Below are 25,556 nucleotides of genomic sequence, written 5' to 3' on the forward strand. Positions count from 1 at the left end.
GATGAGGGATCTGAGTAAAATCAATGAACTCGAGAGCAACGTCGCCGGTTGCTGCCATTCGGCTTTATAACTTATGTTCAATCATACCGAAATTGTCGAAACGGTGATCTAAAACTAAGAGAATTCCATGATAGGTTCGCTTTTGGAGGTGGAGCTCTGAGTTGTAAGTTGAAGGCGAAGCTATCAGAGATGGTAGTGGTGCATCTGATAGCCACCATAGACAAGGATGTCCTGAGATTTGACTCATCCGTGCGAGTCAGGGATTGCAGGATGATAAAATGCTAGGACCGGCTTTCAGGTCACAGCCAAGCGATCAAGTTTGCTCATTGGTTGTGATGCAAACGCATACATTCAAAAAATAATTTATGTTTCGGAAAATCATTATAAATTTATACTGTACCGATATGTTATTTAAGCGTTTCCATTTTCGTTTAAACCATTTTCGTTTTAAGTTAAGCAAGGATTCAGAGTTGAAATGAATATCATTTATTTATGCAATTTCATTGATTCCTTTTTAAAAAATTCGAAATCAAAGACTTAATTTGGTTATTTTCGGTTTGATTTCCAAAATTTTTGTTTCTAAAAACTACATTTCAATTCATTTTCCCAACAAGAAATTCGAATTAGTCAAATTAGTTATTTAATTCAAAGTCTTTCTGGATAAATACAATAAATTCTTAGCAAATGTCCCTTTTTTGTGCTACATATTGTTCTCCATTCCTGGATAATTCAATGATTTCCCTTCAAAATTTCTAAATTTTTTTTCTTATGGTCCAAGAATTTTTTGGCCTTAATTCTTTACAAATTAATTGAAAATTTCCTCAAAATTTTCTTATTATTGATTTTCTCTGTTAATTATTTTAAATATAATTTTGACTTAATTAAAATATTTTTTTACTTCTAGCTATTTCGATTTTAATTTTTTTGTTATATGTCTGATTTTTTTTAATAAAATTTCAAAATTTTATTAAATATTTCGTAGTTTCAATTTAACAGTGGAGGAGGCTTCAGTAGGCAATTGTTTAGTTGTTGGGCTTAAAGAAGGTTAAGCAGTTAAAATGTTTTCAGAAGTTAAACTGTGTATTTTGGTCAGTATCTTGTACACTCTACGTTCGGATTCAGGTCTTAATTTTTAAAAATTTTAACAAAAATTTTTTCCTTATAATATGAAATATGAGGACCTGAGTTCAAATCCAAATTTTTCCATTATAAATATTTTTTAATTTTCTGTTTTTTACAAAATAATTCAATTTTTATAACATAGAAAAAAATTTGCTAATTTATAACTGTTATATAACTAAAATATACTGCCATTCAGCTGGCAAGAAAAAACAACTAAAGTCAACTTAAGCCCGATTATCTCGGAACCTACTGACTTGTAAACATTGTCCTTGTACCAAAATTTTACCTAATCATCAGGGTATATGCAATTCTGTACGGCAGCTAAGTGTCATAGAAAATGGTCAATGGACAGCGTAAATTTATTTAAATTAAAGATCCAAAACCTTTCGTTACCATGAGATTTTCTAACAAATTCAAAAGTTTTCATCGATTTACTAAAATTTTAATTTTAATCTAATCAAAATTGATCATTTTAAATTTTGATTGTACAGTGTTTCTCTAATTTTATATATTCAAATTTAAATCAATTTTAATTTTATGAAAAATAAAAAATGCAAATTTCATCAATTTATATTTTTACCATTTTTGTATTTAGAGAAAAATAAATTGTGAAAAATTATTCTACAACTAAGAAACAAATAAATAGGAAAAAGTTTTTGCAAAAAAGAAAAGTGGAAGCAATGTGTAGGATGGCTGAACATCATATCTTTTCTAACATTATATATAGCTGTATAATTCTAAGAAAATGGACTGCATAAAACAGACTTTAAATAATTTGCCAAAAATATCTCTATGAAAGTATAATGTTAGTTTAGGAGAAACATGGTAACAAGAGAAATAATAAAGTGATTAATGAAATTAAGTGATTTTATCAGCACAAAATCACAAAAAATCGTTAAACAATATTATATTTTTCTTGAATAGAAAATTATTAAATTGTGAATTATTTTGCATACTTTTAGGCTACAAGTTTTTCTTAGTAGAAATTTTTAACAATTTGAATCTATAATTTTGTGAATACTTTATCTTTCATTTATAAAATTTTGTTTGATAATATTCACCATAAGTTTAGGTGAATATTGTTTAAAATGTAGTTACACTCATTTTGGAGTAGTACGTAAAGAAAAATTGATCATGGTTTTTTAAAATATTACCCTCACAATTTGATACTATAAAAAATATTCAGATTCAATATGAGACTTTGTTTTCGTCTAACAAATGGTCAAAATGAAATGAAAAAGATTATTTTTTTCGGCTTGTTCTTCTTAAAGGGTATATAAGGAAAATTAAAAACAAATGTTCATTCCATCTTGTACTTCTTTTCTTTATTTATTTTTGTCATCATATTCGTACATAGTCTATTAGAATATAAATTACATAATGTTATACATATTTATACATTAGAACAACAAATAAAAGAAAGTGAAAATATAAGAAAAACATCAACAACACCATAAAAAAATTAAGTTGGAGAGTTGAAAGACCGAAAAAAAGTTGTATACGTTGTTTTGCTACTGGCTGCCTTATGTTGGTTTCATGTTCATTCATTTTTTAAGGCTTTGTTTTTTTTTCTTCATTTTTTATATTTTGTTGTTTTTTTTTTTGCTTGGTTTCATGTTCTTCATCATTATGAAAATGAAAATATGAGACCAACCGCTTTTATCATATTACATTAGAACATAAATTGTAGTCATTTTCATATTATAAATCCGAATAATGTAGGGAAAAAGACAAGATAAAAAAGAAGAGTTCATTTCTTATGGAAATTAATCATTATAATCAACATTATTAACAATATTTGTTGCAATTTTCTTATGTATTAAAATAAATCTTAAGAATAAAATATTAGATGTAGGGAGAATCGAACCAGAACTAAATAGAAATTTATTGTTGAATTATTAATAAAAAAAAAAATTGTCTGTTCGCCTATCTAGAGGATGGACGAAGATATTTTTTGACTGGCAAGAAGATGGTGTGTTCAAATTTTTCTTTTTTGAAATACACAAAATTGACAATCTAACATAAAATAGGCGGTCGGACGGAAGATTGGCAGTCTATATTATTCCCATTTCTAATTCCAATACAACTAGTTGTGAGTAATTTGCTTTGATTGTATTTTCAATTTACTCTCTGATCAGAATGACTGTAAAATTCCTTCAAAGAAATCGAGTAATACTGAATGTAGAGAAAATTTCATACGATCAATGGGAGTTGGGAATCATAGAACTTACATTCAATTCATTTTGTTCAGTATATTGGGAGGGCTTGAGAAATGTATTCAAAAATTGTGTAGTTGGTCAGTGCACAGTTTTAAATATTCTTATTTAAATATTAATTAAACTATATATATATATAATGTCTAATTAACAAAATGAACTAAAAAATTACGATATATGTATAAACTTTGAATTTATGTTTTATTTATTATTACGATATATGTATAAACTCAAAATAAATTCTTCAAATTTGAAATGAAATTAAAATTATACAAAAAAACTCTGACTAACTTAAATAAATTGTAAAATTTCCGGCTCTGATCCTTGTTAAATATTCTTAATCAAGGAAGTGAAAGAGAAATTTTTTTAATACAAAGAAAAAATAACTGGATTACATAACTTTAGGAGAAATAAAAACAAAGGAAAAAATAAAGTCTTGCAAGAAAATTTTCTCTTAGGATAAAAAACGAAAAAAAAAGGATAAATTAGTTTTTTTTTTTTGTATTTTTATTATTCTTTCATACGAGAGGTTGGTTGTTGATGATTTTGTTTATTTGTTTTTTTTTTTTTTTAAAGAAAATAAATTAAATAACATATACATTTACATATAAAGAATTAAATTTTATTCTTTTATGACGAAGTTTTTTTTTTTTCAAATTTTAAAATTCTTTTTTTTTTTTTATCTTATGTATTTTTAATATTTATATCCACCGCCACCACCTCGATTTGATCCTGGTCCAGTCGGAAATTGTGGTTCACCTTCATATGATACTTCAGCATGATAACCAGTTTTCCAATCAGCTGTATAACGGACAACTTGTGTACGACCATCTGGTAATTGAACACGATATTCACCACGTGTTATATCACCATCACTGTTTGCTTTATGTGAATAATCATTTGATGATGGTATATCATTAACAGCATATTCAAAATCAAATGGCATTCCTGGCATATGAACATGATCCTATATTTTAAAATAAAATAGAAGTGAAAAAAAAAGAAACAAAATTGAATTTATTTGTTGCAATCAATTGAGTTTAAGTATATGGTTATAGTGTGAAATGAAGACTTTGCATTTAATGTAATGATAGAAAAAATGAAGATATTTTTTAGTTTTTAATATAGTTACTGGTCCAGGTTCTCCTATTGGTCTCCTTGGTGGTGCTGGTGGTCCTGCTGGTGGTTTTGGTCCTGGTCCTGCTGGACGAAGTGGTGTTCGTGGTGTTGGCTGAAATTAATTAAATTGTATAATAATTTAAATAATTTTAAGCTAAAAATGAAATTTTTTAAACTGATATTTTGAAGTAGAGTTGAAAAGCTATTCTCAAGTCACTCATATCTTTTATACATGTTCATATTAATTATTTAATACAATCATTCGTACTATATCAATTTTTATTGTTAACTAATTCATACTTGCATATTTCCGAAAATTTTGGATAAATGAACTTATTAGTTTCGTGTCTGTTTGTCGATTTCTTTGATCATTTCTCTCGTCTATCAGTTCATTTCCTGTCAGTCGGTTTACATGTGCAAATGCCACATTTTTTAAAATGAACTCATTATATAGCAGAATATTTAAAACTATTTCAAATCTTTTACTTATTTTACACAATTTATTTAATTTGTTTGATTTTTCTGTTCAAATAACTATATTTTACTATTATCTACATTTAATGAACATCAACCTATTAATAATTTATTTTCTACCCAAAATATTAATAATCTCGCTCAACATAACGTGGTTTTAAAACAATAAAATTTTTCATATCTAATTAAGATACTCCAATATTAAAAATTAATATTTATTATATGAGTTTATTTTAATATTTAATTTTATTCCAATCTAAATTTGAACAATTTTTCAAACAATTTTATTTTATTATATTTTAAATAAATTATAAATCTTGATAGAAAAATTATGCATAATATTTCTCAACCATTATTTTATATTATCGTATATAATATTAAATATAGAGAGTAATAATACATGCATAACAGTTAATATAAAAGTAATATCTCATAATAAACAATATAAGTTTTTATGAGAGAAAATTGATTCATCATTCTTCTCTTTCATAATATTTGAGTTATACTCGTACCGATGTTTTATATTCTCTATATTTTATTGTGATTTGATTAAGTTACAATAGTCAACATACATACATTGTATATAGAAACAATAATATAATAATATTATTATGTATGTAGGTACAGTAGCATGAATGTAGATTAAAAAGATTTTTATTTTGTGATGTGAAAATTGCAAGTAATATAGTGCAAGTAAGCAAAGTATTTATTGTTATACAAAATGTTTAACAATAATAATAACAACAGCACCTGGTGTATTATAAAAGTTAAAAAGTGATAATAAATATTTGTAATTTTTTTTTTTTTGAGAATTTCATTTTTCACATTGAGATTTTAATGGAAAAAATAAAAAAAATAAAAAAAAAATTAAAGTTTGATCATTTCAACTATAAGGTTTATTTCAATATAAGAGGAGAAAATTTTCTATAACTAGTAGTTATAAAATATAAATTATTATGACTCTTAATGATAAGGGAGTGTGGAGATTATTCAAACGAATTATTATTAATATAACATTATAACATAGCTTTTTATAGAACAAATTTCAAAGCTGAAAAATTTCTTTGGAATCGGATTAAATCAAATATACCTAAAAATAATTTTAAAGCAACTGAAATTTTAAAAATATGTATGTGTTAGTTAATAAAATCGATATAATAAATTAAATTTAGATAAATGTAATTAGAAATTTATAAATTACTTAAAATGATTTTTAGAATACTTATTAGGAAGTATGCACTTTTTAAATTAACCTATTATTGTTTGTCGATAGAACGAGCATATTATTGAAGTTTCAGTTGTTTTGCAAAAGATGACACCATGAACCCCACGTTTTAAAAATATTATACTGTCAAAAACTTTTAAATTAGAAAATAGAAAATGCTTCTTCAAATTCCTATAAGACAATTTACATAACTTTGGGATATTTAGAATATAAATCCATATATTCCAATAATTTAGATTTCATATATTATATGCATAATAAGAAGCAAACATTATCTTCTCATTGTGGTGGTAATAAACGTAATTAAAATTTTATAATACATTTTTATGACACTAGAATATTGCAAAGATCTTATTACAAATTCGTTGTTCTTGTTGCTTTTTTTTGTATTATAATTTTTTATTTGTAGAGATTTTTCACAGTGATTCTAACATTTTAACATTTTAATTTTCTTTTCATACACCCAAATAATATAATAAATACAATTTTTGCATATTTACATATGTACGTATGTATGTAATTATGTCATTTTGTATATACATATTCGTATAACTATATATTATTTTGTATACAATAGTTATTATACATTAAAAATTATTGTAATAATAATGATAATAGTTAATAATAAAATAGTAGAATTATTATTATAATGTTTATTACATTTTATTATGTTATGCAAGATTTTTATATTAAAAATATGAAATCTTTTATAAAATTTTTTTTTGGATTTTTTCTTTTGAAATTGCATAAAAAAGATATTATATATATTAAAATTTTAACACTATTGTGAATGAACCAAATTTTTTTTTTGGTTTGTAATATTCATAATAATATTGTATAATTGAACGTGTTTATGACAAATAGAATAAAAGGAAACAGTTGGTATTAAAATTATCTTGAAAAGTTAATTTAAAATATTTCCAATGAGGAAGGAGGGATGGACACTGGGGTATAAACGAATTTAGGTCAAATTGGGAAAATATTGGAATTATAAAATTTACATTTTGTTTTAAGAGTTTTGTTTTTATATAATATGTATAGATTTTAATATAAGATAGTTTGTTTTCTTTATTGTTGTAAAATGTAAACATAAAAAAATTTGGGAATATATGTTGAAAATCTAATTAAAATTTTAATGAAATGAAATTTTAATTTTCACGGATGAATTTAGATAGTTAACAATATATTAAATTTCATTTCGTATTTTAAGAATCTCGAAAATCGGCAAATATTCAAGAAATACTCAAATATTTTGATGTCAAAAAAATTCAACTGACGTTAAATTCAGTCAAAATCCTTTTTTTTTTCAAATTAATTTGTCCAGCATTTTCATACTGTTCAAATCGCTTTGAATTTTCATATTTATTAATTAAAAACTAGAAAAAATTATACTAATTGAAATGATATTCATACATGACTGAATTTTAAAATAAAATAACGTCAAATATGTGGAAACTATAGAAGAAATGCCTCCTCCTCCTATTAAAATATTAAAAGTTCTATTATGCTTTTCTCTCAAAATTTCTTGAATGAAGAAAATTTGAAATGTACATTGAGATAGAATGTTAATATTAAAATCGTGGAAAGTTTCTTAAAAACGCCCTTTTAAAAAATGTTATTTTGAAGGTATAGACATTCTGTGTTATTTGTATTTAATTTTGTAACTCAGTGGATTAATAATAATTAATTTTTATGCATTTATTTTTGTATTTGTGTTTATTCCCATAGCTCAATATACTAAAATTCTCAAAATTCTAAATATCTAAACTGATTAGCTGCTGTTCAAATAAATTACCTTTATAAAGAAAGAAACAGAATGTTCTACTCTCTTATTAACTCTGAAGACGTCAAAATATTTTATTTGTATAAGTACATGTCTTTGAAAATTCACAATAGTGTTGTTTTATTAAATTACTATAAAAGTTTAATTGAAAAAGTCACTTGTAATTTATTTATCTTGCTTTAATTTTTAAATTTAATTATTTATTAAGTGTTATTTGTTGTGTTTTACTAAACATTCTAAATTATAAAAATATCATAATATTTTTATATAATACGAAAGAGGTTAAAGAACAAGTTAATAAACAGTAGAGGAAAAGTTTAATAGTATTGAATGGTGTATGAAAAAAAAATTCAAGAATTTCAAGTATCAGTATAAAATATCGTGTAATCCTGGATATTGGTTAGCATTTTGAGAAGAAAGAGAATTGATTGATTAAGTGTTCCTATTATTATTTTGTTCTCCATGTTAATTTTGAAAAAAAATATGGTTTATAAAATTAGGTGTTATTAACATATGTGGGTGCTTCAAAATAATTAATTTGTAAATAAAGTGTTTGACCTGTAAATATTATCGTCGAATAAACTATTCTTCATAATTAAATAAAGATTGTGGTTAAAAATTTTAATCATTTTACTAATTTTATTAGACCAAAATTATATAGGTCGATTCACAATACAATATAAAGTTTCTCTAACTAATAATCTGAAAATAGTACATATATGACCGTATTCTTCTAATTATTGTGTTTGCTCATTGCATGGTGCTTACATATATATTTATAGAATATAATGTACTGCACATAGTAAATTTAAATGTCTGTAATTTTATTGATATTTATTTAAATGTATATATACACCTGTTACACGTTGTGAATAACTAAGTATTTCTGTTTGTTAGCTTAAATTCCCTTAAAGGGATTTTATTTTTCCTTTCATTATTTTTTAGTACTTAATTTTTTGTTTTGTATGTCAGATTTAAAACAAAAAACAATACAAGAAATATAAAAACTAAAATAACAATAAAAATGGTTAAAAAATAATAATGGGAGCAAATAATAATAAAAAAAAGTAAAAAAAAATTAGAATTTCATTTGTAGTTCGAGGAATAAAATGAAAGGGAAATTGTTTTAAAAAATAGTGTTAAGAAAGCAATTTTTTTTCTTTTCGGTTTTTCAAGAGTGCCAAGAAAAATTTTTATACAAATTTTATAGAAAATTATATTTGAATGCTTGTATTATATTTTAAGTTTTCCTAATAATTATATCTTATAATTGTGAGCTAATAAAGCTGTTATTAGATGTAAAATAAGCGGCCATATCTAATAGAATTAGTTGAATTACTTTCAATGTTAAAAAGTGTAAACAGTTTAAAATAATAAAACTAGAAATTGGAATACAATGGAAGGAATTTAATGGATCGAAGGAATATTCTTAATTGAAATGTGAGTTCTCGGTTTGATAAATAGAGTCAAATTTATAATAAACTTTATTTCATACCTTTAAATCGCTAAAATCACAATGAGCAATAGATTATTATATTTAATAGAGTATAGATTTAATTCTTTGTAATAATAATATTATTGTGAATATTTTTTGATGAAAATACTTCTGTATAAGAATTCGAATTCGTTGTTGTAATACTTACATGCAAAATATTATTGCAGTGTTATTATTGAGTGTACATGTTATAATTGAGAAATTTAGAATACATACAAAATAAAATTTTGGTATTTCTAAGAAATTCAAAATTCTATTAAAATTTTTTTTGCGAATAAAACCTTTACAATTCGTATGTATGATTGACAGAATTCGTTTGAAATGGGAAAAATTTTGTGTAATAGGTTAACCGTATTGTCATGTTATATGTTATGTTATTAGAGAGGATAAATTAATTATTTCGATTTTACAAAACCAAAAGCAATAATCGTATTTATTAGTTGTCATTTAAATGTTAGTACGTGTATTAAAGAAAAAAAAATTGATTTTTTTTAATAATTAAAATGTCATGAATTTTTCAAAAAATTTGTAAAATCAAAAGAGAAAAAAATGCGTGGTAAATCTTTTGTGGTATTAAAATTATTAAAAAGATGTCAGCGGTAGCCCATACATAATATGTAAAAATTATTAATAAAAATGTTAATAAAATTGTTTACATAGACAACATACATAAATACACAGACATGTATTTTGAGGTTGTGTGTAGGTCACAACAAAAATTATCAATCACCTACTACTTTTTTAAATTCAGTAGTGAAAATGGTCCGATTTTAGTTAATCGTCAGGAGCAAATATTGAAATTCTTTTGAATTGAATTGAAAAAATCTCTTTGAAATTCTTTCTATATTTGATATTATTATTAAATCAATGGCACTTAAAGGCATTTAAATAAATATATAAGGGTGTTGTAAGTAGAAATATTTACAAGTTACGCCGCAGCTATACTAATTTAGAAAATTTATTAAATTTTTCTTTGAAATAAAAAAGAGAAAATATTTTTGTTATACAACAAAATGAATATGTCACAAAATATAATATAAAAGGTAGAATCTCTGAATTGGACTTTAATCCGTGATTCTTCACTTTACCGTATTAACTGGATAGCGGATGGACTGGATATATCGTTACTTTGCACCTAAGTGTATAACAATAATATAACAACTTCGTTTCAATCAGACTATTACTACTCTATAATTGAACACCCCCCTCTTGTATATTTTGTTTTGTAACATCTTAGAGAAAATTACGAAAAATATTCTATTTTTATTGGTCCAACTGAGGTGTCGTCAATCCGTGTATTCAATATTTTGTGCATTCTTCTTGTAAGTATGTAGTAGAATTTTCAATAGAACTTTGTTATACAATAAAAAACAATGAAATATCCATTTAACATTAAAAAAAATTTTATTTTTTCCATTTTATATACGTAAGATTCTATTTGAGAATATTTTTTTTTTTTATTTCTTTTGCCATTGGTTGCAAATTATTTATTCATATTTGGTAATTCATTTTAATACCCATAATAATATAAAAAGACCATAAAAACTTCTCCTGTAAAATTACTACCATCATAATTCTTAAATATTTTATTTGAAAGTGTTATAAGATAAATATTTAAAATTTTTCTATTATTGTTTTAAGGTGTTCTTTAAATAACAAAAAAAAAAATATTGTATGATGGACTTGTTTTATTGTTGTGTAAGTTTGTATGCACTTAATACAAATTATATTAAAAATGGTGTGATTAATTTGTCATTTTATTTTTGAGCTACTTCTGTATTAATTCTAATGGAACATCGTATTGAATTTTCAATTTAAATTTTACTTTTCTTGTACATAATTGCTACAATATTGAAGAAATCTATAAAGTAATTTGAAAAAGAATTTTGTTTTTTGTAGAAAAAAATTTATTTTAGGTGCAATAAAATGAGTAATTTATTTTAAATTTATGGAACTGAAACTTTTGAAGCCAAATTGTATCCGCCGAATTGCCATTTTTCAGTATTATAATTTGAAAATGGTTTGAGCACTCAAACTTTTTCAATGCTGAATTTTCAATTTAGCCTCCTCAGCTTTTTCCGCTATTTTGGATCTAATGTTGGATTTTAGCGTATTTTAACCATAATAACAGAAAGTATATATACGTCATATATGTATATGAAATTTTCATTTAATATTATTTATTATTTAAATTTTGTTGCAAACCATAGTTGGTTTTGTTAAAATTTACTTTACAGAAGTCTATGGTAATTGTTATAAATATTTTCTAATAGAATTTTTTGCTCCACAAATTTTACAAATACGTATCGTATAGTTTACAAGACTAACTATATAAATATCCTCAATCTACTGAATTAGTTTTGTTTTTTTTTGCTCGTCTTTTAAATATTTTATAAGAACTATATATACATATTATTAAGTAAGTATAGTTTATAGTGTTTTAAATTATGAAATTTTGCATGGAAATATTGTAGAAGATGAAAAACAAAGTGTAATATGCACATACAAAATAATGATGGTATAAAAATGTAATAAAATGGGAGCAGTGCATTTACCATAGAACATCTCTTGAGGCAATTTGTTTTGTTTTTATGTTTTTTATTATTTTTTTGCTCTTTATTTTATTCTATTTTATTTGTGTGTCGTTTTTTTTTTTCTTCTGAGGATTTTACAGGTGAAAATTATACTTTTTTTTTCCCCTCTTCCATATTTGATTTTAATACCATGAGCATAGATTTATTATGGTTATACATTTGTAAATAATTCATGTCGGCGGTTTACATTACTAACAGTACTATGGTTTTGTTATTTAATTTTTATATTTAAATATAAAAATAAAATTATTATAAGAAAGAACCGAAAATGAATTAAAAATGCTAAAATGAAGTTGATTATTGTTAAGTAATTCTTTTTTGTTTGATGTTGGGAAAAAAAAAATTTGTTATATTTTTTTCTTATATTTCTAAAAAATTATTAATATTTTATTGTGCGCGAAAAAAAAATATATAGAAAAAAACTTAAGCAAAACAAAAGAATGAATGGCTACAAAAAATGAAAATCTTGTTAAATATTATTTTGTACTTGTATAATACAAAAAAAAAAATCGAATGAGATGAGAACTCACACCTAAAGAAATACTTAATATTATGAAATTTTTTTTGAATTTTAAAATCACCATACATAAATTTTTTTTTTTTCAAAATTTTAACAAATTTATTGTAGATATATGGGAACTAAAAGTGAGGTGATTGCAAATTTTATACAACAACGCGTTGTTTTAACAAAAAATGTCATTGTTAATCTCACAAAACAAAATATATGAATGAGTTCATACAATAAACTTCTTCTTCGTCTTCAAAAATGAATTGCATAAATTAAATTTTTACAAATTGCATTGTTAAAATTTTAAAAATTTTTGATATAGAAAAGGCTTCTTCCGATAGGTGCGAGAAAATATTTCTCATACACTTTTGAATTGAGATTAGTAATATTGTCGGAATTAAATTGAAGAATGTTGTAGAAAATGTTTTTGTTTTTTTTCCAGGTTTGATCATTTATTTTAAATCGATTTTATTTTGCTTTTAATTTGATATGCATTTTTTTGAATTTTACATAAATTTTCAATTTATTATAATTGAAATACCTAATTTATTAGTTAAAAATTTAAAAGAAACGAGAAAGTTTGATACTTTTAATAGTATGATCATACACAATCGAACAAGTATGATAAGTATTTTGTTTTGAATATTTAAAGTTGAAATTTACTCAAATAATCGCAATGAATTCTCTATGAGAAATTATGGCAAAAAATAATTGGAATAGATTTTAACCAAATTACTGTGAAATTCTAATTGGACCTAGCATTTTTCAAAAAAATTTTAATAAAAACTGTGTGTTGCTTCCAAATCTTATGAAATAATATTTGTTATATCCGTACGAATGTTTGTATCGCAGTTTTACAGTTTTTAACGCTAAGAAATAATGGTCTGAGATATAGTGTATGTTTTTGATCAGATCAACGTTGAAACCTGAGTCGAACTCAAATATTTATTGAGCTATGCTCATCAAATTTTCACAAATGATTTATGATAATAATAAACGCAAGAAGACTATTTAAATTGAATATAACTGAGGCAGTGGTTCGGATAGCTTCAACTTCAAAAATTATAATATATCAAAATTTGGTATAAGTAAATAATACTATTGAGGCTGTTATATTGAGTTGACGCTGAGATCTCTTAACGCCTTGTGGTAGATATCATACAATTTCAATAGCTACTTGGTTGTGCATATAATATGAAAACTATTGAAATTATAGTACTGAAATTTTGTATAAACGAATAATAATTCAAGAGCACGTATAGAACAGTGTGATAAATAAAACACATCACTTAAAACCATTCATTTGTACGGTATCACAGAGTTGATACGGCCAACTCTATACTTATTCTCGTATTTTTTGAAACATCTAAACGTAAACTTAATCCTTTCTATTTTTCCTGATTTATATTACAAACATTAGCAAAATATATAGAATTTTGTATACAAAAATTTAAACGGTATTATATTAGATGTATATGTGTTATACTAAATAACTATATAATTTTTTTTATAAAATATACTTACTAATGCTACAGGAGGTGAAGGATAATTATAACCACTTGGTGTTGGCTTTGGTGGTAAATATGTATTAGAACCAGGTGCTATTTGTGAATATGTTAAACCTATTATAGTAAATATACAGCTCTGTAAATAAAGAGAAAAAGAGAAAAAACATTAACATTAAATTAATATTTTTGAAAAGTAGAAAGTAAAAAAAAAAAAGAAATTTTTTTTTCAAAATAATTAAAAATATAAAAATGAAATTTAATTAAAAACTTAAATTAAATGCAATGTGGTTGATTAAATAAAAAAAAAATTGTTTTCATGGTATAATGAATTGTATAATACTTAAAAATATTGTTTGTGACATATACATGTACGTACACTCATCCATACATAATGTCATTGCTTGTATATAAATTATGTTAATTTGGTGTGTGCGACTATGTGTTATACGTAAAATTTCACATGTGATTGCATTTTGGTTCTTAAACCAAAAGTTTATTAAAAACTTTTTTTTTTTTTAAAATAAAGTTTAATTGGATTCACATTGGTGTTGTATTTAAGAATTTTCTTTTGAATTTCTTTAAAAATTTTTCTTTTTTCAATTTACTTTTAATTTTACTGCGGCAAACATTGAAATATTCTGAAAGAGAATGAAATAGGAAGTTGTAGATTATTAAGAATCTTAGGCAGTAAATTTTTAAAGAAATAAATTAAGAAAAACCTCAATTATGTAAGCCGAGTTAGAATATTGCAAGGGGGTAAGGAGGCATCAGAAAATAAGCTGTTCGCATTATTTTGGTATTATATACGTGAAGGTGGTTCATATATCTTTGCAGAAGTTTAAAGGCTTTTCTTCAGTTCTTCATTCTTTTGTGGAATTTTCAAACAAATTTGAAAAGAAAGTGCTTATTAATTTTACTATTTTCGTCCGTATGCCTTTCATTCTCGGTGTCTATTTAAAAAAATACTTCAGTCTTTACAATAGAAAGCTAAAACTTTAATCTCTGAAAGACAATTTTTAAGGTACTATAAAGGGCACAACCTCTAAAATGTATAGACTTTCAAACACCTGAAAATGCCATCAAAAATATCAAGATTTTTAAGCTGTAAAATTTTTTGTTTGTCTCTTTTACTCATTCCCTTTTATTTATTCTAAATCATCAAATCACCTTTTCGATAAGCACCAAAGCAAAAAGAAACAGAAATAAAAATTAAAAAAAAACCAACAAAAAATTTGAGAATTGATGAAATGATTAAGATTTAAAGATCATGGGAAATTGGTATGGAAAAGAATTTTTTAAAATTTATACACCTACAAAAAATACACTTTTTTTTCTAACAGTTCAATTAAGTTGATATAAAACAGATATATAAGTAAGATTATGTATATAATATCTTTATATTTTATACAAGGTGTTCCATATAATGGCGAATTGGCATTTAAGGTGTAAAATAGCAGTTCATGTCTGCCAGATAAATTCCTTCTTGATGAGGTCCTTTAAAAGAAATGAGTTCCCAGGACATAAATTATAAAAAAAATCCCTGTTTTCAAAAATTTTATTGTAGATTCTATTATTTATTCACAATTATTTTACAAATTGTCGCAGCTATGCAAAAAATACGATAGCTGCGATATAACACCACCGGAAAAATGTTGATATTTAAGTTGTTATTTAAAAGTTGAAAAGTTATTATTTTAAAAAGAATGACGAAGTGTTCAACCATCACAATGTTAGACTATTGTACCACAATTCTAACGCGTATGTAAAAGTGTGCCGTAATATCTGATATAGTTTACGTTCTATAAAAACAGCCAGAAAAATTTTATTTCCTAAACCGGTTGTGATTGTGAACATTTTTTTCTTACCATTGAACACATACTCGCTGGTGTATACCCTACTAGACGATATTCCCTGTATACACAGCGTATTATATTTAAATGTATAATTTATAATAATTTCTTGAATTAAAATCTTAACGGCTATGCATAGAAAATCATGTATGTGTATATAATATACATAAGTATATAATATTGTGTACCTCTCCTATATTTTCAAAAAAAAAAAAAATTCAACTCAATTGCAATTGATACACCAATTTTAAATTTTGTAACGAGAGATGGAATTAAAGATTTACTAATAATATTTATTTAGACATTATATATATGTATATATATCAATGAAATATATATATGTACGATTTATAATAGGTTTAAAATTGTCTGATAATTTAATGTAACATACTTTAAAATGTAGGTGGTATATCATCATAAAAATAATAGTAATAATAGTTTAAATTTGATTTTCACATAAAGCATAAACCCTCTGTTTTAGATATGTACTTGGAGATTTCTTGTATATCGAAATTTCATATATACCATCCTTTATTTTTGATTTTCGATTATTGTTTTTTTTATATTTCTTTTCAAATTATTAAAGAATGCTTTAATTAAAAGTATTTAATTTGGAATCATTAAAAATAATCGTACAGAAATTGTTTTACAATTTTCTGAAGATATTAAAAGTTTGACTATAGATTTATAAAAAAAGTTTTAATTAAATTATAATAAATGAACAAATGTAACACGATTTTAGATTTAGATTGTTTTAAAATGTCACAGAGAGTTTTCATAAGATTTATATTTTAAGGTACACTTGTAAAAAATAAACTCGATAATCGATAATGTTTATGAGAATAGAAATATTTTGATAATGAAAGATTATTGCTATATATATATACATACAAACATTTCCTAAGAAAATTGTTTGGTGCATTTTAAATTACTGAAAGAGTGTTTGGTACACCTTTGGGTTTGGTACAGAAAATTTCTAATCTCGGCTATTGGGAACTTGATGCCTTATATTGTGTATATATAATATTAATTGGAATAATATGAAGAATCATTATTGGAATATAAGTTGGAAAAATTGTGTGAAATATAATATCGTAAATGAAAAAATATGCTATAAAATTCTGTAATAATTAATTTTTATTTTCTGTGAACAGGAGAGAATTCAGTGACGTCATTATAGTGAATGAATGGGCCAACATTTTCAGTACTAATTTTTTTTCAATCATGAAATTTATTTTTTAACCAATCTCTTAAACTCGAAGAGAACATTAGAATTCCAATAGGATCTCTTTTACATTTAAAGCAATAATACTTGGTACAATCCAATTACAGAATTCTATCGAGATCGCAAGAATTTTGTGAATTCGAATTAGTATACTCGAACCGTAATAATATAAGTTTTTTGTATATTTTTTCTCATTTTTAAATAAATATTGTCGTAAACTAGAGTAACATAGAATATAACTGACAGTATTAAACTTGGAAACATTCGTTAATCATTTCTTTTGACTTTATTTTGTGTGTTTTTTTAATAAAACAGATTTTGTTAAATAGAAAATAATTAAATTTTTTTTCCGTGTCAATGCAAATAATTTTTGTTTTAGAGTCACTCGCAACTTTCTTCCCATGGGAAATTTCCACAGTTATAATTGCATAAAAAATACGCGCTGATTATACTTTTAATTTTACGGTTTAAAAATTTAAAATTTTCAAATTATTCTCAAAAATTTCATTTTAAAATAAAAGCAATTTCTTCTGTCAACAATATCAAATTAAATGTTAAAAGTTTGACACTTTTAACTTATGTCATATTAAGAAAAGTGAGATCACTAATGTGGTTAATTTAATGGATATTAGTGTTTAATTTAAACGGTTTCTAAACTAAAATTAATTATTGCCATGCAAAAAGGAAAAAAAAAAACATAATAAAAATTTAATTTTAAATTTAAAAAGTGTTCATCCCGCCAGTAATTGCAATTTTATATATAAACCTCTTAAATGAAATATTTTAGTATGCAAACCGCAGAAATTATTCTACAATTCACCAATTAATTTTAAAAGTATTTTTTTCTCATTTTTAATTTTGTTTTTTTTTTTATCTAAAGAAGTTTACGGAAAAATAAAACTTTTTATTGAGGTTATTTTCCCATAGAAATGTTATTCTTTTGCTTTTTCTATATTTTTACAATTTTATCCTTCATGTGCTGGTCAATATTTCTACTAATTTTCTATTTTTTTTCTATCTCTTTCATTCTTCCTCTAAGAGCATTCTATTTATCTTTAGGAAAAAAGTATCTAATTTTGTTTTATGGTTTTTGTTCTCTTTGAATATTCCAAAAAAAAAAAGAGAAGAAAAACGAAGAGAAAAAAAGGAAAAAGGCAGAAGAGAAACTTTCCACGAAAAAGGAAAACTTATTAGGATTATGTGGTTTTGTCCTAATCACCATGAGAATGCCAAATAGTGTTCAATGCAAAAAAAAAAAAATATGAAAAAAATTATAAATGTATTATGATCTTGTATGCAAAAATTGAAAAGCAGGAAACAGACAAGAAGAGGAAGAGAATTTTAGAAAAGGAGTTAAAAAAATTGAAGGAGAAAGAAACGGCAATAATTTAATAAAAGTTTTACTCATTTTATTCGTGCGAGAATAATATTGAACAAATTTTAAAAAATATGTCACCTCTACACTCTTTCTAATTCAATTCCAAGTTCCTTTTTTAATATGTAGAGTAAGGTTTTCCGCATGTTAACATTTCTAATTTAAAAAAAGGAAACCCTAGAAATGAATAATAATTTGTTTCTAGAACAGCTGAATATATTGAAAGCATGTACTTAAGAGTGTTGATATATGGAGGCAATTTAATTCTCTTTTGTGTTTTCTATTAGAACGTTCTATCCAGAAAGTTACTGAGCTGATTGTGTTTGGTACTGTGACATGTTGCAAAAAGTAATAATATCAAGTATATGCTGAAGAGAAAGTAGTTCAACATAAAGTTTATTGAGCCAAATTTCGTTAGTGGAATTGAAACACATGGAAATAATAAAGAAAGTGGCATGTGCAATATAAACGTTGGAGAAATATTCCAGAACTGGTGAAGAAATTTCAGAACTTTGTGGCCCTGAATGATTACGGTGAAAAACGGTTATTAAAATCAAATTGTAGGAATATGCAAGAATGAAATAAGCTCTTGCAGGTGATTTCTCTCTTACCAATCACTGCAAAGTAAGGGAGTACTTATTTTTTTTTAATTTTACCACAATAAGTGGATTCTTTCATATTTCTCTTTAATACCCAATTTCTTAATCATATCATTTTAATTTATCTTACAATTTACTGGGCTAACCATAAATTTGATGATTTACAGTTTATTTATTACGATCATCGAAATCGAATAGCTAACACAAAATTTTCGGGTAAAAATCTGGGAGGAAAAAAGAATTTCAAATAAAAAAAAGTTCATCCTCTAAAATGTTTGTAAAACTATAATATATTTTAGATTTAAGCACTACATACATATTTATTTACTAAGGAAAACATTCATACATACGTATATTTTTTTCGGAGTTTTTTTTTTTTCGAATTTTCAACAATTTCAATCCTTTAGGGTACAGGGGAAATAAATTGGGCATTATTGCAGTAGTTTGATATTGTTTCAAACATTTATTTTTTTTATTTTTATCAGTTCTTTTATTAGTTTATTGGCGAACAATGTGCAATATAGCAATCGTTCAAAAATTTCAAACAAAAATTGTAAAAAAAAAGAGGGGGCAAAAAAAAAAATAACCGAAAAACTCGAAACTTTTGAAAAATCATTTAAAATGGTGAAAATTTTTTATTTTGTTGTAACTGTAAATTTTACAATTGTTATTTTTCGTAAACTTTCTTCATTTGGGAGAAATCACAAAAAACAAAAAAAAAATTATTATAAAGCTTAAAAAAAATAATCAGGGAATCAGGAACCAAAATGAATTTTAACTTGGAATCGTAAACATACAAATTTGCGTTAAGTTTTTTAAATTACTTCAAGTTCTTATAAAGAGAGAGTCATCTTTAAAATATTGCAGTGGATTAATCTTATATACATCTATGCTTCGAAAATTTGTTGATTTTGAAGAAGAGAAGTACAAGAATCTAAGATGTAACGCACGGAATAAAAAATGACAATTTGGTCCATTAATTACATTTTTATAATTATAGCCACCATTATTATAGCCACCATTACACATTTTATATTTTTGAGGTGAGCCTGAAGAATTCGAAGAATTCCAAAATTCAATGCTAAATACTAAAACAGTTATGTAGACAACGTTTGAATTAGAATTTGCAGTTCTGATTGTCAGAGATCTTATTAGTTAAAAGTGCACTGCAATGGAATTACTAAAGCAGTGCTGCAAATAAAAATTCTGTGCTAATCCCAATGTCTCTTTGCTCTATTAATAATGAATTCACTACTAATTGAAGTTATAAATATAAATGCAGTTCTACCAAAAAAAAAGGAATCCGCAAACGCGGATGCTACCTTAATTCTTGTTTACATACATATTAGAAAATTTGAAGATTAACCCTCATATATTTGAGGTTTTCGTTTTTAAAAGGGCATATTTCAGTTTTTTTTTTTAGGTATTTTGTAGTTCATCTTCTGAATGTCTATTATTTTAAAATAAACCAAAATAGCTATATATAATGAGAATTCCTTTTTCTTGATTAGTTCAGGATTGAACTAAAAAATTTTTTTTTTGAAATTTCCCATTTTTTGTTTTTACCGACCGTATTGTGTAAACAATAGGTATTACCGACCGTATTGTGTAAACAATAGGTAGGTTATGTGATGGCAACAAATTTTGTATATCGAGTTTTCGGTGGGAACGTACTTCTCCATAGTAGGGAAGTGTAAATAAACTATTTTTAGCAACCTGTCGGTCTGTCGGTCTGTCGGTCTGTCGGTCTGTCGGTCTGTCGGTCTGTCGGTCTGTCCGTCTGTCGGTCTGTGTGTGCACGCGTGTATCTCAAGTTCGGCTGAACCGATTTTGATGAAATTTTATATGTAAGTTTGTTTCCACCATGGCACGGATCGATCAACTTTTGGTATATATCAGGCCTCGGGAACTGCACTTTTTAGCGGGCCTGTTTTACATTTTTGAACATTTTGAAGAAAGTATTCAACCGATTTACTTGAAATTTTATATATAAGCTCAGCTCGACCGTCCGCAAAAATTCGTATGTTTTGGAAGAAATCAGGCATCGGCAACTAGACGTTTACTACGGGCCAAATATACATTTTTGTGTATATAAAGAGAAATAATCAACCGATTTCATTGAAATTTGATATATGAACTCCTCGTATTAAAACAATGAACATATAAATTTTTTGGAAAGATCAGGGCTCGAAAACGGATTTGCGGGCCGATTTTACATTTTTCACCATTTTGAAGAAAGTATTCAACCGATTTACTTGAAATTTCATATATAAGCTTTGCTCGATCATACGCAAAAATTCCTAACTTTTGGAAGAAATCAGGCATCAGCAACTGGGCGTTTACTACGGGCCAAATATACATTTTTTTGTATATAAAGAGAAATAATCAACAGATTTCATTGAAATTTAATATATAAATTCCCCGTATTAAAACAATGAACATGTAAATTTTTTGGAAATATCAGGCATCGGCAACTAGACGTTTACTACGGGCCAAACATACACTTTTGTGTATATAAAGAGAAATAATCAACAGATTTCATTGAAATTTAATATATAAATTCCCCGTATTAAAACAATGAACATGTAACTTTTTTGGAAAGACCAGGGCTCGAGAACTGATTTGCGTGCCGATTTTACATTTTTCACCGTATCTACAGAACAAATTGATGGAATTTCTTGAAATTTGATATTTGAGTTCTGGTTGTTACCCAAACTAACTGGCGAGCATTTCAGGCAATTCGGGTACCACAAAGCGAAACTCTACCAAGAGCCAAATTTTTCTAAGTATGTTAACTATAAGCTTACTAATGTCCTAAAAATTGGAAAGAAGTATTTAACAGACATTTTTATAATATTCTGTAACACTTTCATTTAACTAGACAATACACAATGCGGTCGGTTATGTGCTGACCACATCAGATTTTTTTTTGTGCTTTCCGTTTTGTTTAATTCAACTGAGGCCAACATAATTTTTTTCTTACATTTTTATATTATTATTTTTCATTTTCCCATTTTCTTCATATCCTTGTTTATATATGTATATACTTTATATATATAGGAAAGATTTGTACTCAAAAAAAATTTGTTGAAAAATTGCTCCTAAAGTTGAATTTTATAATATGTATGTATGTGTAATTGCAAAAATATATTTTTCTGTTCTTCAAATTTTCCTTAACAAATAAAATATTGTGTAACGAGAACACAAGTTGATTGTAAAATTCCCTTTTTGGTTATCCTTTCTAGGGAGAAATTATGTTCCGGTTTATGTTTGCTGTAATTTTGTTATTCAATTTTGTTGTTTTTTTTTCGTTAAAGTTTTTTTTTTTCCTTTCGTTTTGTTTTTTATTCACACTTATAAGTGAGAAAAAACAAGAAGAAGAAGAAGAAAAAAAAATTGTAGTCGGAAAAAAATGAAATGTAAGTTTTATTTTTTTCTTTCTTGTTTGTTGTTGTAAAAGATTTAAGGAGTTAAAAGTTATGTTTGAAATAATTTTTTGAAAAATTTTTTGGCACTTTTCTCATACAAAAAACTTGCAAAAATATAACAGTTTTAAAAAAAAAATTTTATTATGGTTTCATTTTAAATTTCTGTTTAGCCCCTTTCAAATTTATTTAATTGAAAATTTTGATAATTTTTGGTTATAAAATTCATAAACTCAGATTAGACTAAATTAATAGCAAGAAATTCAAGATGTTTAATCGTAAAAAAAATTCTAAGAAAACTTAGTTTTTACAGTAATTTTATTTTCTGCATCCCGGATTTTCTTTATAATAAATTACAGGGTCATTGATTCACTATCAAATAAATTATTATTAATATTACGTCACTTAGCACATAAGTACATAGTATGAAACAAACAGTTAGAATTTGATTTCGATTACGAGATCTTTAACAAAAATTCTCCATATGTGAATGAAATAACACGGAAACTTTTGAAATTCTTAACAAGAAATAAAGAAAATTCTTTGCAACATGAATATTTTATTGAAATGCAAAAACAAAAAAAAAATTCCAAAGACCATTTGTTTTTTCCTCTTCTTGATATTTTTAAAATAAATTATGGCAAATAGTTCCTAATTTTAATTTTAAATTAATAAATTTTTCTTAAGAAATTTATTTCTAATAAAATAAAAACTGTAATATTTATGTTTATAGCCCGTTAATGCATCTAAGTCACGATTTTTTTTTTTTATATAGAAAATTAAAACAAGTTTTTCTTTCCTTTTTCTTCTTTCTTATTTACATTTAATTTTCTTTTCAAAATATTTCACACCTCAATGCTTCTTGTAAATACATACATCTATATATTCTGTATAATTATTTGTATATATACATAAATTTATTTAAATATAAAAATGCACTTGTTCAATGAATTTAGCAAACCTTATAGGAGAGGACATAATCATAGCAAAATTGTACAGACTATGCAATAAAAACAAGGAAAAAAAAACCAATCAATAAATTAAATAAATTTTTTTTTATTCAATTTTAGCATGTCAAATAGCATAAAATTGCATAGAAAATATTTATGTACAAATATTTATATAGAAGAAGATGTTTCTAACTGTAGAATGTCGTAGTTTATCAGGGCTTGAAAATCTACTTATATATAAATAATGTGGAATCGTATATAAAAGGAAAAGAAAACTGCTATTAATGAGAACACAATAAGAATAAATTGAGAAAACTAAGCGAGATGAGATTAGTTTCTCATAGACTGCAATTGGGTTCATAGCAATATCTTTTTTCATGATGAGCTTTGCGCAATATTAAGTTGCAATATGTTTAAAGCGAGTGCCATTTATATATTGTATTGCTCAAACATTTTTGTCTTTAAGCTATAGCCGATAGGAGATAATTTAAAAATATTAATATTTATGTCTAGCTTATTGTTCGAGACGTTTCTATTTCCTCTTTCTAATTAGTGACCATCAGTTACACAAATCTTTAAAATATTATTTTCTTCACTCTAAAATCAATGCATTTTCCTGTTATAAACAGTTGAATTCGCATCTTTAAAATTTTATGATTATTATTACAAGTTCAATTCCGATCACATGTGCCCGAATATAGGTAGGGCCCGAACAAAATATAAAGGTCTTTCAAGTAATTACAAGTTATACGTATGGTATCTTTTTCAAATAGGTTTGATAACACTGCACAATTTTGTATCTCACTATACAACTTATACCTATGTATATCTACATATATATAGAAATTTTTGTTTAAATGAATTTAGACAAAAAGATTACTGTTAAATTACAAAAGGGAAAAAAGAAGATTCAAAATGAAACAATGAAAATCAATTTCATTTACATTGAAATCTAATAAAATCGTCTTCATTTTAAAGTTTGTTGTAACGATCACTGATCTCAGCAGGTGATCTTTAAACAAGTGATTTGTGATGAATTTTAAATGAAGATTGAGAGAAAAAAAAATAAAAGAAACCTTTTATAGTATTTTTATAGAAATAATTTTTAGCTCACTTATATAAAATTTTTTTATTGTAATTTTGCATTAAAATTGCATTTAATAAAGACAAAAACGAAAAAATTAGAACAACATACCAAAAAAATAAAAGAAAAGAAAAAAATAATAATTGTTGCAATAAAATGCGCTTAAATATGTGCAACATAAAAAAGTACAAGATGACATTAACATTACTAAAATACTAACATTATTTAAAATGTTACTAAACTATAAAAATAAATGACACTAACAACTAAATGCCGAAGAATAAAAAAAATAAATCAATTATTGATTTGTTCACGTGAAAAATTTTAGTACAAGTAAAAAAATTTTTCTTTCTTGGGAATTGCAATTTATTCGAAAATGCTGCAAAGTGTATAGTAAGAAGGTGAAAATTTTCTTATAATTTTCGAAAAATTTTACTTCCCCATATGAATTCGAATTTTCCAAAGTTTTATCAATATTTTGTTTAAAGTTTTGTTTGTGTACAAGATAAACTGACCAACTAAGTTATAGAGAGTTGGTAAACTGAGCTTTTGTATATTTGCTAAAGGATACAAAAGCGAGTCATTAAAGTGGAGAAATAATGACTCTGAATGTTTAATACCGACAATTTTAGACTTTCCAATGTAACAAAGTCGGATGGGTTGACTAATTTCTTCTAGTATTTCAACCAGAAATTTCCATAAACCATCCAATTTTCCTTTACCACAGAATGCTTTCCTTTAGTTCGATCAGTTTTTCTTGCGTCAAATCCTTATGATTAGAAAAGATGTTATTGATATTATCAAACGCTTTTAACATTTCAAGAAATTTTGACGAATTATGATAAATGACATGAAGTGATTAGTCTACTTCTGTTTTTATAAAGTTTCTGAGTAGCGGTATGCAATCAGTCGTACATAGTTCTAAGCAGGGATTCGGAATTTTGGAACTCGCTGTAGGTGAACCACTTGTTCAGGGATAAATGATACTAGTTCCTATACCTATG

The 25,556-nt window shown here is 24.9% G+C and overlaps 1 protein-coding gene across 1 annotated transcript in view; it reads right to left on the reverse strand.

Moving 5' to 3' along the window:
- Positions 1–3,583: 3,583 nt before the first annotated feature.
- Positions 3,584–25,556, reverse strand: part of LOC129612604 (pro-resilin) — a 63,065-nt gene continuing 41,092 nt past the window's right edge. Inside the window, exons 3-5 of the mRNA XM_055526294.1 lie at positions 14,061–14,180; positions 4,471–4,569; positions 3,584–4,305 (exon numbers count right to left, since the gene is read on the reverse strand). Of these exons, the coding sequence (XP_055382269.1) occupies positions 4,033–4,305; positions 4,471–4,569; positions 14,061–14,180 (492 nt within the window). The 3' untranslated portion in view covers positions 3,584–4,032. The remainder of the gene's footprint in view (positions 4,306–4,470; positions 4,570–14,060; positions 14,181–25,556) is intronic.

Source organism: Condylostylus longicornis, unplaced genomic scaffold, assembly GCF_029603195.1.
Source record: "Condylostylus longicornis isolate FDR11 unplaced genomic scaffold, ASM2960319v2 ptg000075l, whole genome shotgun sequence".
NCBI classification, from domain to species: domain Eukaryota; kingdom Metazoa; phylum Arthropoda; class Insecta; order Diptera; family Dolichopodidae; genus Condylostylus; species Condylostylus longicornis.